At 46.4% G+C, this 14,481-nt stretch overlaps 4 protein-coding genes across 5 annotated transcripts in view; 3 read left to right on the forward strand and 1 right to left on the reverse strand.

Moving 5' to 3' along the window:
• Positions 1-27: 27 nt before the first annotated feature.
• Positions 28-6,434, forward strand: LOC136187452 (ATP-binding cassette sub-family C member 9-like). The gene is made up of 33 exons (XM_065975052.1): positions 28-585; positions 646-840; positions 894-950; positions 999-1,184; positions 1,234-1,386; positions 1,440-1,595; positions 1,646-1,780; positions 1,839-1,883; positions 1,944-2,061; positions 2,119-2,159; positions 2,227-2,517; positions 2,574-2,652; positions 2,699-2,807; positions 2,869-2,964; positions 3,036-3,120; positions 3,177-3,257; positions 3,310-3,447; positions 3,514-3,754; positions 3,817-4,016; positions 4,073-4,230; positions 4,290-4,359; positions 4,429-4,679; positions 4,737-4,839; positions 4,893-5,006; positions 5,055-5,172; positions 5,232-5,362; positions 5,419-5,497; positions 5,548-5,656; positions 5,711-5,814; positions 5,870-5,919; positions 5,976-6,059; positions 6,112-6,174; positions 6,225-6,434. The coding sequence occupies exons 1-33, from the start codon at positions 37-39 to the stop codon at positions 6,366-6,368; spliced, it is 4,533 nt and encodes a 1,510-aa protein (XP_065831124.1). The 5' UTR covers positions 28-36; the 3' UTR covers positions 6,369-6,434.
• LOC136187460 (THO complex subunit 5 homolog) lies at positions 6,428-9,595 on the forward strand. Its single transcript, XM_065975062.1, has 20 exons — positions 6,428-6,671; positions 6,725-6,936; positions 6,987-7,062; positions 7,120-7,190; positions 7,258-7,372; positions 7,424-7,506; positions 7,571-7,620; positions 7,676-7,756; positions 7,809-7,864; positions 7,923-8,019; positions 8,077-8,161; positions 8,232-8,333; positions 8,396-8,501; positions 8,555-8,657; positions 8,706-8,812; positions 8,863-8,950; positions 9,000-9,106; positions 9,165-9,257; positions 9,305-9,372; positions 9,425-9,595. The coding sequence occupies exons 1-20, from the start codon at positions 6,459-6,461 to the stop codon at positions 9,486-9,488; spliced, it is 1,977 nt and encodes a 658-aa protein (XP_065831134.1). The 5' UTR covers positions 6,428-6,458; the 3' UTR covers positions 9,489-9,595.
• LOC136187454 (serine/threonine-protein kinase TAO1-like) lies at positions 9,518-14,232 on the forward strand. Its single transcript, XM_065975055.1, has 21 exons — positions 9,518-9,621; positions 9,964-10,191; positions 10,243-10,314; positions 10,378-10,479; positions 10,535-10,580; positions 10,634-10,692; positions 10,753-10,801; positions 10,862-10,964; positions 11,023-11,074; positions 11,126-11,165; positions 11,225-11,321; positions 11,370-11,451; positions 11,512-11,919; positions 11,998-12,135; positions 12,206-12,499; positions 12,568-12,696; positions 12,760-12,957; positions 13,015-13,254; positions 13,305-13,517; positions 13,572-13,754; positions 13,810-14,232. The coding sequence occupies exons 2-21, from the start codon at positions 10,081-10,083 to the stop codon at positions 14,011-14,013; spliced, it is 2,820 nt and encodes a 939-aa protein (XP_065831127.1). The 5' UTR covers positions 9,518-9,621; positions 9,964-10,080; the 3' UTR covers positions 14,014-14,232.
• Positions 13,815-14,481, reverse strand: part of LOC136187458 (RNA exonuclease 1 homolog) — a 3,223-nt gene continuing 2,556 nt past the window's right edge. For both annotated transcript variants that reach the window (XM_065975060.1, XM_065975061.1), the window contains exon 13: positions 13,815-14,467. In XM_065975060.1, the coding sequence (XP_065831132.1) occupies positions 14,331-14,467 (137 nt within the window). In that variant the 3' untranslated portion in view covers positions 13,815-14,330. The remainder of the gene's footprint in view (positions 14,468-14,481) is intronic.

Consider the following 14,481-nt stretch of genomic DNA (forward strand, 5'->3'; position numbering starts at 1 on the left):
CACGTGCTCCCCATCAGTTCCACGTGACGTAACAACATGGGCAGCAACGCGTCGTTCTGTCCGCCGAACGACTCCCTCGACACTAGCATCGCTATTACAGAATGCTTTGCCTATCTTCTCGAATTCATACCACCTACATTCCTCTTTCTCGTCGGCATTCCCTGTCTCGTCTTTTTATGTCGCAAAGCGACGCACGAGGCGCGACATTTCCCGCTGCAAACAACACGATGGTTACTCCTCTTCTTCCTCGTCCTCTTTACGCTCGCCGAATGGGGCCAAGTCCTTCTCGTCAATCTCAATCGGTCTCCGACGCCGATCGGCGTCTGCATCGCTCCTCTTCTCTCTCTCGCCGGTCTCGTCTTTCTTCACTGTCTCCTTCATCTCGCCGACGTCAAGCAGGAAGCAGTCTATCTCGTACTCTTCGCTCTCTATTGGGCGCTGAATTGCGCCACGCGCGTCGTTTTCGTCGTCTACATTTCGGTTTCGTCGAATTGGACTCGAGACGATATACGACCCTATACGATCTATGTCATAACGGTCTTGTGTGCCATCGCCTTCTTCGTCGACGTCGTTAGCTACGCGACGGTGAGAATCGTTATCGATGAGTCGTCATGACTCATTCAACGGCGTTCCTCCCTAATTAAGATTTGTCGTCGTCGTCACGACGACGATGATGATTGGCCGAGCGACGCCAATGACGTCAATACGACCGACGTCGTCTTTCGTGACCCCTATGTGAATTTGTACTCAAAATTCACCTACTATTGGGTTGGGAAGCGTTTGCTGCGCAAGGGATTCAAGCGACCCCTGCAGATGTCTGATCTCGGGAAAATGCCGAAGGTGGGTTCACCGTGTGCAGTCCAGGTTTGAATAATGGAAGATTTTTTTTGTAGACCGATTCAGCTAAAGTGGCCTATGAGACTTTTCGAGAGGGATGGGAAAAAGAATTGGTATATAAGTTAATTCAATGTGACAACGGGGCAATAATTTTCTTATAGGCTTACGCAACAAAGAAAGGCAAACAGACGTCTATGTTCCGCATGATCTTTCGCACCTTTAAGAAGCAAATGCTCTATGCTTCCCTATGTCTGATTGTTGGTCTTGCACTCCAATTCTATGGACCGTGGGCCGTGAATAGCATTGTCATATACGCTGAAGCTGTCAAGAGTGGAACAGTGCCAGACGTGGGAATATCCAAAAAAAGCGAGATAATCTTTTTGATCTGTGTATCAGTATTCAGATTCTTTGACAGCGGAAGAGTTCTTCTCAAACGGCTTTGTCGTCGCTGTGATGGTTACTTTAACGACCATCCTTTCCAGTGTCTTGAGTCAGTGGCATCACTTGAGCATGTTTCGACTTGGCATCTTTTTTCGAACCGGGCTTCAGGTGAGTTAATTCTGTCTCCACAGCGTTTCTGTATTGTTGAATATCCTTTCTAGTCCATGATTTACGAAAAGTCGCTGAGGCTGTCGGGACTTAGTAGTGCAGATTCGACTGTCAGCACGGGATCAATTATGAATTTCATGTCAAGCGATGCTCGACAAATTATGATGTTTTTCTTTTTCATGAACATGACGTGGCTCGTACCTATTCAGGTACGTCTTTGATACTGAATCGTTTTTCTTCTCTCTCTCATCTAAATTAGCTTCTTGTTATCTGTGGTCTGCTGATTGGTGAAATGAGACTAGCTGCATTTATTGCGCTTCTTTCCATCGCCTTGACGTTTCCAATTAGCGCCAAATTGTCGGCGGTGAAAGTTCGCTTTCAGAAAAAAATGCTTGTGCGTTGCAAATGGAAATCAATTATTTTACGTGGTTTTCAAGAAATTCATTGTGTAGGGATTCGCGGACGAAAGGATGAAGAAAGTGAACGAACTTCTGCAGGTGAGAAAGAAAAGGTAACAAAGCGAAAAAAATGGGAATAATATTGGGGAATGGTGGCAGGGTATCAAGCTCATTAAATTGTACGCATGGGAGGGGCCCCTCGGTCACGCTATCGACCAACTACGAAAGTCCGAAGTTGCCGTCTTGTTAAAAGACTCGCTATTCCGATCCGTCATCAGTATGAAAAGAGAAAATCTTATATGTAGACGTATAATCATTTATTTATTGACTGTAGCTTTCCTGACCTTCTCAACTCCTATCCTCCTTCCGCTCGTTGTAAGCTACCGTATATGATAGACTAGAATTCTGCTGACGAAAGTACGCCTTTATTTCTGTTTTTAAGGCTTTCTCTCTTTATCCGGTTTTCTCGGATTCTCCTCTGACTGCCGAGAAGGCATTCACCTCTTTGGCCTTGTTCAATCTCCTTCGTGCGCCCCTTTTCATACTGCCCATGTTGGTCAGCGTGGGCGTCGCTGCAACTGCTAGCTTGGGTCGGGTCAAAGAATTTCTCGTGGCTCGTGAGATCAAGTCAATAGACATGCAACAGGAGATGAGAGAGAAGCAGATCAATAATATTGATTTGGCGCGACTGCGTTCTGCGCCAAAGGAACTTCGAAATGGTGCAGAAGTTGAAGTAAATTTGTACACTTGGATGTGTCTGTGTAGACTCGAGTCTTTCACTACTTTTAGGTCTGTTCTGGCTCTTTTACGTGGGATCCTGATAGTGAAACACCTCTGCTTCACGACATTGATATTGCTTTTCCTAAAGGTACTTAATGGATTGACAATTGCCAATGCGCTTCTCGCTTTCGTAGGAAAGTTGTCGATGATTGTTGGTCGCGTGGGATCGGGAAAGTCGTCGCTTTTAGGCGCTTTGTTAGGAGAAATGCACTCGCTTTCGGGAAGTGTTGAGTGGAGCGAGAAGTGAGTCTGTCTATAGAGATCTCTTCCTCTCAAAAAACTGGGGGTGCTCATTTATTTGAAGAGATTTACCTGTCGCTTATTGCGCTCAAAAACCGTGGATACTGAACACGTCGCTTAAGGACAACATTCTTTTTGGAGCTCCTTTTAATGCAGAGAGGTCTGTACAGTACGACAGAAAAAAAAGAGAACAGAGCTGATAACGCTCATGTTTTTGTTTTATTGCTCTAGATATAGAGCTGTTATTGACGCTTGCTCGCTGCAACCTGATCTTGATATCTTACCAGGTGGAGACGAAACCGAAATTGGGGAAAAGGTGTTAGACAAATAATAATTGTACGCCATACCCCGATTTGGAAGCTCTTTTACAAGGGCATTAATTTGAGCGGAGGGCAAAAGCAACGAGTTAGCGTAGCAAGAGCTTTGTACTCAGACCTCAGGGTCGTCGTGTTGGTGCGTGATTTTCTAAGAGTTCTCGACCCCACGAATCGTCTCTTTGTCCTAGGATGATCCCTTTTCGGCGTTAGACGTTCATGTCGGCGCTCAGCTGTTCGAGAAAGGCATCAAAGGTTTGCTGTTGAACGAAAATCGGACTGTCATTCTGGCGACTCATCACTTGCAGCATCTGAAAGAAGCTGACATGGTAGACTCTCCTTTTTTTTCTGTTACCATACTATAGACATGCATCATGCCTAATATATTCGTTTAGATTGCCGTGTTGAAAGGCGGTGCGATTTTGACTAGCGGTTCGTACGGCGACGTTGCTCGATTTGACGGCAATCTGGCCCGTCAGTTGAGCGAGTCCGAGAGCATGGACGACGTGGAAAGCGAGGACAGCAGTCAAGCGGACGACGAGACCGCAAGAGCAGCGCCCTCTCTTTCCAAACAGATGAGCAGGAACAGTCAAGTTCCATCAGTTGAAGGAAAGAGCGAAAGAGAGACGAAAAAAGGTACATTTATCGTTTCAATGTTACCGTTTGCCGTGACTACCGGTATATCTTTCTCGATTCAGAGAAGGGCAAGTTGACGACGAAGGAGGAAAGAGAAACCGGAGCTGTGTCGTGGAGACACTACTGGGCTTACGTTCGCGCCAGCGGCGTGTTTCTCTTCCTAGTCGCCATGTCCTTTGCTTTTGCAGGCAATGGGCTGTTAGTAGCCAAAGATTTCTGGCTGTCCAGATGGTCCACGGACAATACGAGTGACCCAAACGCAGTAAGTCATTGAAGGGACCAATTTCAATTAATTAATTAATTAATTAATTCTTTTAGACGACAGTTCAGTATTACGTCAGCGGCTTCGCTCTTTTGTCGACCGGTGCTATTTTAGCAACTCTGGTCTTTTCGGTCACCTTCGCTTTTGTCTCCGTGACGTCGGCGAAAAATCTTCATCATGCAATGCTCGTTCGAATCGTCCAGGCTCCAATGAGGTCCGCAGATTATCGTTTCTCTTGCTTATGACTAATTTATACGATAATTCGAATTTTAGATTCTTTGACACGACTCCCGTCGGTCGAATTCTCAACCGATTTTCGTCGGACACAAAAATTCTCGATCAGGTAAGGTACACTCACACTACTATAGACGTCGTATCCGTGAATGAAGACGTCTTGCTTTCTTACCTAAAGCAATTGCCTTGGACAATAGAGACGATGACTCAGACTTTTGGTCGCGTCGTGGCGTCTTTTATCGTTCAATCCGTCGTCACCGTCTACTTTCTCATCATCGGACTTCCCGTTCTCGTCATCTTCTATTTGATACAGCGATACTTCAGGACGTCGTCGAGGGAGATTCAGCGACTCGAGAGCATCAGCCGGTCGCCTGTATTCGCGCACTTCTCCGAAGTTCTTGGCGGCCTGTCAACGATCAGAGCCTACAGGTACAGCCTGACACTACGTGGATCAACGTGTCCGATCGACGAATCGCCTTGTTTTAGATGGCAAAATCAATTTAGGACGAAACTTTATTCCGGGATAAATAATAATGCGTTGTCTTTTCTCTTTCTTCAAACGGCCAATCGTTGGCTGGGAACGAGGCTGGTAAGGAGAGAAACTGTTACGTTATGCACCAGGAAACGGAGAGCCTATTTCAGGATTTTTTGGGAGCGATAGTTGTTCTTAGTGCGTCTATCAGCTCCTTACTTGTAGCAGTGAATGGACAAATCAGTCCGGGTCTTGTTGGCCTCTCTGTTACTTATTCTCTTTCGGTAAGCCTCATTCTTTGGACAGTGGACGGATATTACTCTGCTATATAGACTTCTATAATGCTAAACTGGCTCGTACGAGTGTCGACCGAAACCGAAAATCACATGAATTGCGTGGAACGACTTCAGCATTATTCGCGCTTGGATATTGAGCCACAGCCGTCTTCAGGTTCTTAGTTATAGTCTCTGTTGCTCGTTCACGTATAAGCAAACCACTGTAAATTACAGCCGTTGCAAATCCTCCTCAAGCATGGCCAAAGAGTGGTCGCATAGAGTTCAAAAACGTTTCCGCGCGATACTCTCAAGATTCGGGTGCCGTCTTGCATAGCATTAATACTGTAATAAGGGACGGAGAAAAGGTGCGAGCTCTTCTTCCCTTTTTTGAACTCTAATAATAAAGCGCTATACCTAATAGATTGGAATATGCGGACGAACTGGAAGCGGAAAATCGTCGCTCACATTGTCGCTCTTTAGACTTGTTGATATTTTCGAAGGTCAGAATTGAAAGAACGCGCCTTTGCAACCGCGTATAGTTCTTTCTCAGGTTCCATAGTTCTGGATGGCGTAGACATTGCTCAAGTTGCTCTGCCTCGATTGCGTTCTAGCATTGCTATTATACCGCAAGATCCCGTTTTGTTCACGGGCACCGTTCGGTAAGAAAAGGTCTATAATTGAATGACTAACAACCTTAGAGAGACTTCTGACAGATACAATCTGGATCCCTTTGGTTACTGGACCGACAAAAGACTGTGGGAAGTATTGGATATTGCTCAACTCAAGTCTTTGGTGTCAGATTTGAAGAATGGGCTAGGTTGACTTGTTGATGAATGATACATGGGATTTCTGGTGAGCTTGTTTTCCAACAGAGTCCAGTATTGCTGAGGGAGGCGAAAATTTTAGCGTTGGAGAACGACAGGCAAGACTCATAATTAAAGATGAATGCTTCAATGATTTATTGGCACCGCCTTATAGCTCTTTTGTTTGGCTCGAGCATTGCTTCGCCAGAGCCGCATTCTCGTTTTGGATGAAGCAACAGCCTCGGTCGACGCAGAAACGGTACTTTTATTACAAATTATATGAGCTTGATTTACAATCTATTTTTTCTAAGGATGCTATTGTTCAAAAAGTTATTCGAAGTGCATTTTCTGATAAAACTGTCTTGACCGTGGCGGTATGCAATCCAAGATAAAAAATTTAATCGTCTTCAAATTGCTTTTACAGCACCGAGTAGCGACTATTATGGATTCGGATCGTCTTCTAGTGTTGGATGAGGGAAAAGTAATTGAAAACGATTCTCCAGAAAATCTGCTAGAAAACTCGGAAAGTTTGTTTGCCAGCTTGGTAAACAATTCTCAGAACAATTAGTATCAATCGTGCAGCTGTATGTTTGTGGATCCGTTTCTTTTATCTTTATTGGAGTTATTGATCTGACTAGCGTGCACTACAGCAGAGAGAATGCCTCCCAAGCGAAGAGCGAGCACGAAAGCGACCCAACAGGCTCCCCCCGAGCCGAAGAAACCTAAAGTAGTGCCTGAAGACGTCGTGGAACCAATGGAGACAGATGGGACCCCCGGGCCGTCGATTTCCAAGGAGTTCTCGAATACGTGCCAAAAACTCGAAGCCGTGCTCGACCAAGTAAACGAAATAAAGAAGAAAGATTCGCCGTCGGTGGGAAAAGCTCGCAAAAGCAACAAAAGAATCAATAATTATGGAAAGTTTAGGAATCGGATTTAGCGGAATGCAGCAGAAACGCCTCTCTTCACGTCATAACGCTGCGACGGCTCAATAGGGCGGGGCAAGTGCGCTGCAAGGCGGCGAGAGACAAGACGATTCGATCGCGACAGGAAATCGACGGACTTCATCTCCAATTGCAAAATCTTCTCTATCACGTGATGCATCTTCAGGGAGAAATTCGCGAATGTCGAGATTTTAAGTGGGTGGAAAAGAAAGATGGGAGAGAGTTCTCGGCTGAGCGGAATTTAGGTCGAGAGATGGCGACATTCTGTTGGTTGGCGAGGACGAGTTCTATCGTGACGCTCCGGCATCCATATCATGCCCCGTACGCGAATTGAGAGTCAAATAAAAGGATTATAATTAAACGTGTTCTTTTTTTCAGGACGAAACAAAGGGAAATGATCACAAGAAGATGCTCGCTCGGCTTCATTGGGAGTTAGAGCAAAGGAAGAGGCAAGTATCATATCAAATGTTTTTTTAATTAATCAGATCGAGATGGGGTTTCTTTTTTTTTCCCCAGTTTGACTCGTCAACTTTCTGAAGCGGATTTGGAAAAGAGTGCTGTAGTGAAAGATATCGACACGAAGAAAGCGATTCTATCTAGCCTTCAACCTCAGCTCGACTCAGTCATGAAAGTGGGATCTCCCATGTGTTCCTTTCTCTTTTCGACGTTTTCTACTGCGCAGGCGACTCTTCCCGTTCAAGAACTCATGTCGATGCCTTTTGCTCAGATGAGAGTGCAGCAAAAATTGGCCTATCATCTGCCAGAGTAAATGATTTGAGTTCCCGGGGTCTCCAGCTTTTTTTAATTAAATGTTCTTTTCTCACCGTAGACCACTTTACGTTCTGTTTGTGCAACTTTCTGCCTATAAAGAAGCTCTGGGTAAATAAGGAAAACTGTTTATATCAGTTGAATCATTTTCCGTTATATCTTATAGACCAAGAGGTGGTTGTATCCGTCGAAGGAGAACTCGAAGAAGCAAAGCTAGCCTTATCTGCACTGAAATCACGCCAAACTGGTACGTGAAATCTTTAGCCAAAGATTTCACACGAATAAAATTCAATTATTAGGCAGCGAATCGGATTCGGACAATGAGCAGCCCGTCCACGTGTCTGGAAAGAGAAAGGCAGACGCTCAGAGCACGCGATCAGATCGTTCTCTTTGATAAGGCTTTTGTCTATTAGAAACGAAGGAAGACGATTGACGAGACTTTACTGCAAAAGCGAGCGGACTTGCTGAAACTCTTTCCACTGTCCGTTCGTCTCGTCGTGAAAGACCAAGGTATAAATACACATGCATGTATATATATCAAGGGGAACGCTTATTCGATTTCACCAGACATGACGCTTCAGATTGACTTTCAGTTCGTCATGGCACTAGAGATCGTCTCCGCTAAAGTCGATCTAAATACGCCTCTAGGAGGGTAGGTAGCTGCTAGCGGTCCCTTTTCCTCCCCGTCGCTACCGACGCTTTTTTTTATTTGTTTATCTAAGAGCTGTTTTGAAATCCGAAACTTTTCTTTCTTGGTTATTTCCGGATGATGACGGCCTAGCGTCGCCCAATCCCGCGAATCAATTTAAGCTTAGGAAGCTTGGGTTTGTTGTATAAAACTGCAGTATTGGTTATTTTCCCGTTGACGCGCGCGTCCCGTACGCAGAATTGACGGCGATCTTTTTGCGTCGTTTGTCAACGAAATGGGCATACCTTACAAGTGGGCCCAGCGACTTGCTGGCTTGAATTTTAGTCCAGAAAAACGCCCTTTCGTAAGGACTTCTGTCATAAATGTTACACACTCTGTGCATTGTGTTCGTTCTAGACGTCTACAGCGACGTCTTCTAGTACAATAGAAGTTCTAATGAAGGAAATTCGCACCAGGATAGGAAGCAGAATAGCTCTTCAAGAGCAACTGAATCGTCTTGGTAAAATTTACCACTGGGATAATTTATTACAGTACTCAAATACAATAGATTCTCTTGAATTGATTGACATTCCCGCGGAAGCTGCGCATTGCTTTCCTGGTCAAGTCAATACCGACTTGACTGGATGGCAAGTGATCAACTGGGACTCCGTTTCGGTATAAGACATTTAGATGCATACACAGACCATCTATAATTCGTTGTCAAGGAAAATGCGCTGACCAACGGCTGGATCGAACGCGGTCTCATCAAACAGAACGACTACTTCTTTGAAGCCACATTCAAAAACGGCACAAGTATAAATAAAATCGTATCGTCCGTGGTTTCTTAGACTTGCTCGTATAGCTGAATTCAAAACCGTGGTGTCCATCAGCCCTCAATACCCCAGCGTAGCTCCGGCTTTTATAGTTTCAAAGAATGGCGTAGGCGCGGGCGAAGACTGCGATATTAAGGCAATTCGGAGGACCACTTTGAATGATTGCATATAAAATGCCTTAATTAATTATGTAGGGATTAGAGGCCGAGGTGAACGTTCACTATCCTGAGTTGGTTTTTTCGTGCTTGCCAAAGTGGTTGCTTTCCTTGCAGATAAAGCGACTCATGGTACAAACTCGTCGATTTGCGTCACTTTTTTAAATATTCGAATTTAGATGTGTTTCGATATCTACGCGGAGTGCGAGTCGTCCGAAAGAGAAAAGATCTACTTCCGGGTTTCTAGGTCCTTATTAATTAATTAATTGACGATTATCTTTTTAGACTGGTATTTTTAGGGGTAAGGATCGATCAAGGCCGTACGTTTACGACTCCGAAAAGGGCATTTTTACCCAGCGTTAAAAATACGCCAAAGTGGAACCACGTGTCACGTCGATAGCCCGTATTCAGAGCATGGCTGAGCTACTGCACGTTGTAGAAACCAGAATTTACGTCGAATAACGTCGTCATCGTCTGCGTCGATCGAGTGCTAGTGGTAAACGATCTCTCCACAGACCGTAATCGGTGCGCGACCCCGTCGGAGGCCCCCATTGTTATGCGCGTATCCTGTCTCACTTCGAGGCGCTACGCTTCCCTCGCGTCGACGCGAGCCGCGCGCGTACGCCTTTCCACCTTCTCCGATGATCGACACGACACCCGCAGAACGAGACGAATTATTCAAAAAACGGGGACCCCCTACACAGGGGGAAGGAACCCGAGTATTTCGAACGCATTCCCTTCCCGACGTTTCGCGCGGCGAAAGACCGATCGCGCGTGCGATCACGCGCGACGTCGCGACGGCGGCAGCGAATCACGACGGCACATTGTTTTTATTTAGCCTTAGAAAATCCCCCTCCCCCCTCCCGAAGCGAAGAAGCCCTTCGTGCCCAATACAACAACCACCCCGAATCGTCGTCGCCGCGCAACGCAATCGTCATCCCCGTCGCCGCGCGAGATGAATTTCACCGATCCCGAAGTGAAGGAACTCATTTCGGACGCCGATCCCGATCGACTATTCGTCGACCTGCGCGAAATCGGACACGGCAGTTTCGGCGCCGTATATTACGTAAGCGAAGTCGAACGGGGGCGCGGTCGAAAGAAAAATCGGGTCGTCTAGGCTCAGAATGCGCAAACAGGGGACGTGGTCGCCATAAAGAAGATGTCCTTTTCCGGCAAGGCGGCTTCCGATGTAAGGAATCGTTTTGGGGCGCGGCTCACGTCAATGAGACCTCTTGTTTCTATGTGCGCGCAGAAGGCGCAGGAGATTGTGAAGGAAGTGCGCTTTCTGCGCCAGTGCGATCACGAAAATTGCGTGAAATATTTGGGATGCTATTTGAAGGGACACACGACATGGGTGCGAGGGGGAAGAAGCGTTTTCCGTCTCTTTTCTTATTTTCTGTTCTGTTTAGCTTGTCATGGAATATTGCGTTGGATCGGCGTCGGATATTCTTGAAGGTGATCCAAAAGGGTGGAAAATCTCAATTTTAATTATTTGATATTTTTTTCAGTTCATAAGCAACCTTTGCAGGAGGTGGAAATTGGAGCGATATGCACGGAAATAGTCAAGGTCGCTCTTCCTCGCTCGTTTCCTTTTCCAATTTGTAATGCATTGATTTTTTTTCTGCAGGCTCTGTGCTATCTTCACGCCAATAAAAGGATTCATAGGGACGTCAAAGGTTTGGAATTTCGATTAGTCATTTTTTGACGTTTACTTGGAGCGGGGGGTCCTTCTTCAGCCGGAAATATTCTTCTCACCGACGATGGTCGCGTGAAATTGGGCGACTTTGGATCCGCTTCTCTATGTAGTCCTGCTAATTCCCTCGTGGGAACACCATACTGGTGAGGAGCACTTCAAAAAAACCCCCCTCTACGTTTTCTTTACTCTTCTTTTTATCAGGATGGCTCCTGAAGTCATTATGGCTATGGAGGACAACCACTATGACGGAAAAGTGAGCCCAACTAAATTTTATGTGAAATCACATTTTCATTTCGGTGTATAGGTTGACGTCTGGTCATTAGGCATCACCTGCATAGAATTGGGTAATTTTTCCGAGTCAAAAGAGTACAATTTTAGCCCTGTGTTGTGTACGCGTTTTTAGCTGAGAGAAAGCCGCCTCTGTTCAACATGAACGCAATGAGCGCTCTCTACCACATCGCTGAGCGAGATCCGCCTTCCCTGGGCAACACTCGGTCATGGTAAGAATAAGCGTTCTTATGATTTTCTCATTTGAGCTTCCATTCCAGGTCAGACAGTTTGAGGGATTTTATAAGTTGTTGCCTTCAAAAACAGCCCAATCTTCGTCCGACGTCGGCCCAGCTATTAGGCGTGAGTCTGTAGCTTCGACAAGGCGACAGGACTCCTGACGGCGCGTTCTTTTCTATATAGCACGAATTCGTCAAAGGTTCCAAAATGGTAAAGAACGTCGTGTACGATCTCATTCAACGCACGCGCAAGGCCGTTCTCGAGATGGACAATCTGAATTATCGTCGCATGAAAAAGATGCTCATGAATAAGCCCATCGAGGAGTCAGAAGACCAGGCGGACGGCACCAGTAGCAAAAAAGATTCGGCGACGTCGTCATTGGCAGCGACGACGACGACGACAGTGACGACGATAGTGACGGCGGCGGCGAACGACGGCACAGAAACACCGGACAGTCAGTCCGTAAACGGCCCGTCGTCGTCGTCGCAAGGAGAAAACGCATCGCAGGGCGGTGCTAGCGCTTTGGACGCGAGCTGCGAGGAAAGCGATAGCGAGGAATCGTCGGTTTCTAGTGAATTGAGTCAGTTTGAGGTACGTCGATTTATTGAAGCGGGGATGATGTTGATAATATCTCTCTCTCTCTCTCTCTCTCTCTCTCTCCTATCTTAGCCGTCTGATCCTTTGAGTGCCAGCGGTCACTTGGGTTATCTCCACCATCAGGTAAGTGGAAGCAGCGAGAGGCTGAGCTCTTTCGGTGCCGCGTCGTCGGATATGGATCCCGGTAAAGCAGCTGTTGCCCGCCGACTGGTACGTGGTTTTAGTGTCTTAAAAGTTTTTAATTTGTGAATTATGCTCTCTTCTTCTTCTTTTTTTGCAGTCTGCGCAAGCGTCTAGTCATCGCGGCAATTTTACGACGCTTCGGCCGCAGAGCATGATCGAAAAGAAGCGAAACGAAGTCGCAATTAAAAACGAGTTGAAAGATCAGCTTGTCTTGTACAAACGCATGCGTCAGCAGCACGCGAGACAGTTGGAACAGCTGGAACAGAAGAACAAAACGGAAACGAACGACTATCGAAGGACGCTGGAAAAAGAACTGGAACAGCAGAGCGCACTCTACGAACGAGAAATGGAGCGAATGAGAAGCAAGAACAAAGGGGAGCTTGAAACGAAGGTACAACAATAATAGAGATCTTTTTTCTCTGAGTCGAGGATTTCATTCTGTGTGTGCGCGCTTTTTAGAACAAAGGAAATAAGGATGATGATCGCAAGTATCAGAAACAGCTTCGCGATAGACAAGATGGGGAAATGAAGCAATTTCAAAACCAACAGAAAAATGACTTCAAAGCAGCCAAAGTCATGTATAAAGACGTAAGCCGAAACATAAAGACTTGATGGGATTTTCATGCATCTTCTCCTCTTTTTTTGTTGCAGAAAGGGGACAAAGGGCAATCGTCCAGTGATCGGAAGCAGTTATATCAGGCAAAGAAGGAAGAGCTGCAACGTCAGCAGCAAAAGGCCGAAGACGAATTACTTGCCAAGCAGCTGCAGGAAGCGGAACAGGACATACGAGAGTATCGACGCGATCTGTTGCTGCAGCGTCACGTTCTGGAGAAAAGTCTACTGCTGGAAGTAAGTATATTTCCAAAGGGAGAAGTGAGAGAGAGAGAGAGAGATCTTGGGCTGTAGGAATTAAATGCCATGCAGAAGCACAAAGATTTGGCGCAGGACATGCGCATGAGACATCACAAGTGCATGGCCGATTTGGAACTGAAGCAGATGGGCGCTGTGCACAACTTGAAACGGCAGCACTTGGAAGGTCAGCAGCAGGCCGAGTGGACCGATCAGATGGAGTATAATCGACGACGCGAACGCGAGCTGCGGAAGAAGCATTTGACTGAACTTCGTCAACAGCCGAAAAGTTTAAAAGTGAGAAAATTCCTACGTGCTACTATTCCTCAATTAATTATTTCATTTAGATGAAGCAGTCATTGATTAAGAAGCAGTTTAATGATACCGTTAAAATTCAGCAGAGACAGTACAAAGCGCTACAGAAACAGCTGATGGATTCGTATCCGAAAGACACGCACAAGGACGTGGTGAGACAGGCGAAGGAGGACCAAATGAGAAAAATGGCCGTTCTTGCGACCCAATACGAGAAGAGCATTGCCGATATGCTGGAACAACAGTCGGTGAGTTCTCGACGAAACGATAGACGCCGGTCTCTCGCGAACGTTTATTGTCAGGTGAAACTTGACGAGTCTCAAGTGAAAGAGCAAGAGGATTTGAGAGTTCAGCTGCAGCAGGAACAGGATCTCTTGAAGGAGTACCAAGAAAAGTTGCAGAGCGGTTTGAAGAGCCAAGTGCTTCGCGAAAGGGAGGCGTTGGAGCAGAGAATCAAGCAGCGCGAAGAGCAGCTGAAGCAGAGGGCAAGCGACGCGACCGGCGCAACGAGAGAGCGAAATTCACGATCCCTTTTTTTAGGTTTACGAGGAGAGCACGCGGCTGCAGGGAATCAGATTGGAGAAGCTGCAAGAATTGAGGCAGAAGCAGTTGGCCGAAGTGATGGAGTTTGACCAGAGCCCCGGAATGGGACTGCTCTTGGGTGCCAACGCCGACACGTCGAAACGACCGCGGAGCACCGCCAGCACGCTGTCTCACGAGCCGCCGACGTTCGCTCCCTTTTAAGCGAAGACCCCTCCTGTCCTCTTTCTCCCTTTTCCCGTCTCCTTTATTACCTATAACCTGTGAATGCACACGCGCCCGTAAATCTTTGGTGTGAGTCACTGCCTAAAGCTTTTTTTCGTAGAGGAGAATTTTATTATTTGTCTTGAATGGTGGTGGTGGATAGGGCGGTCCCAGTGGGTGGGCGGTGGCGGTAAAAAATTTACGTTCTCTTTTCTGTAAGACGCGGTGTTGTAGTAGTTGTCTTCGGCGAATGTTCATAGAGAGAGACAGGGGGCTCTAGAAAGATAATCTGGTACACTCTGTATAATCTACTCTGGTCAAACGGCGAGATCGGTTCCTTTCATTTTGACCTTCGCTTTGCTCTTTCTCTTTTCTTTTTTGAGGTCGTCTTCGACGCGTTGGCGCATTATTTCCATGCAGACGACGGAATCTTCCAAGCTGTCGTGCCCCTCAGCTGCGTACGTACCA

The sequence above is a fragment of the Oscarella lobularis genome, chromosome 5, assembly GCF_947507565.1.
Source record: "Oscarella lobularis chromosome 5, ooOscLobu1.1, whole genome shotgun sequence".
NCBI classification, from domain to species: domain Eukaryota; kingdom Metazoa; phylum Porifera; class Homoscleromorpha; order Homosclerophorida; family Oscarellidae; genus Oscarella; species Oscarella lobularis.

Bases quoted from the DNA above. Each gene is read 5' to 3' on its own strand.
- LOC136187452 (XM_065975052.1), top strand. From the start codon at position 37: ATGGGCAGCAACGCGTCGTTCTGTCCGCCGAACGACTCCCTCGACACT. The intron at 4,680-4,736 runs GTACAGCCTGAC...GCCTTGTTTTAG, and splicing joins TCAACGATCAGAGCCTACAG to ATGGCAAAATCAATTTAGGA. The intron at 5,363-5,418 runs GTGCGAGCTCTT...TATACCTAATAG, and splicing joins TAATAAGGGACGGAGAAAAG to ATTGGAATATGCGGACGAAC.
- LOC136187460 (XM_065975062.1), top strand. From the start codon at position 6,459: ATGCCTCCCAAGCGAAGAGCGAGCACGAAAGCGACCCAACAGGCTCCC. The intron at 6,937-6,986 runs GTGGGTGGAAAA...AGCGGAATTTAG, and splicing joins CGCGAATGTCGAGATTTTAA to GTCGAGAGATGGCGACATTC. The intron at 7,063-7,119 runs GTACGCGAATTG...TCTTTTTTTCAG, and splicing joins CGGCATCCATATCATGCCCC to GACGAAACAAAGGGAAATGA.
- LOC136187454 (XM_065975055.1), top strand. From the start codon at position 10,081: ATGAATTTCACCGATCCCGAAGTGAAGGAACTCATTTCGGACGCCGAT. The intron at 10,581-10,633 runs GTGATCCAAAAG...TATTTTTTTCAG, and splicing joins GGCGTCGGATATTCTTGAAG to TTCATAAGCAACCTTTGCAG. The intron at 12,697-12,759 runs GTAAGCCGAAAC...TTTTTGTTGCAG, and splicing joins CCAAAGTCATGTATAAAGAC to AAAGGGGACAAAGGGCAATC.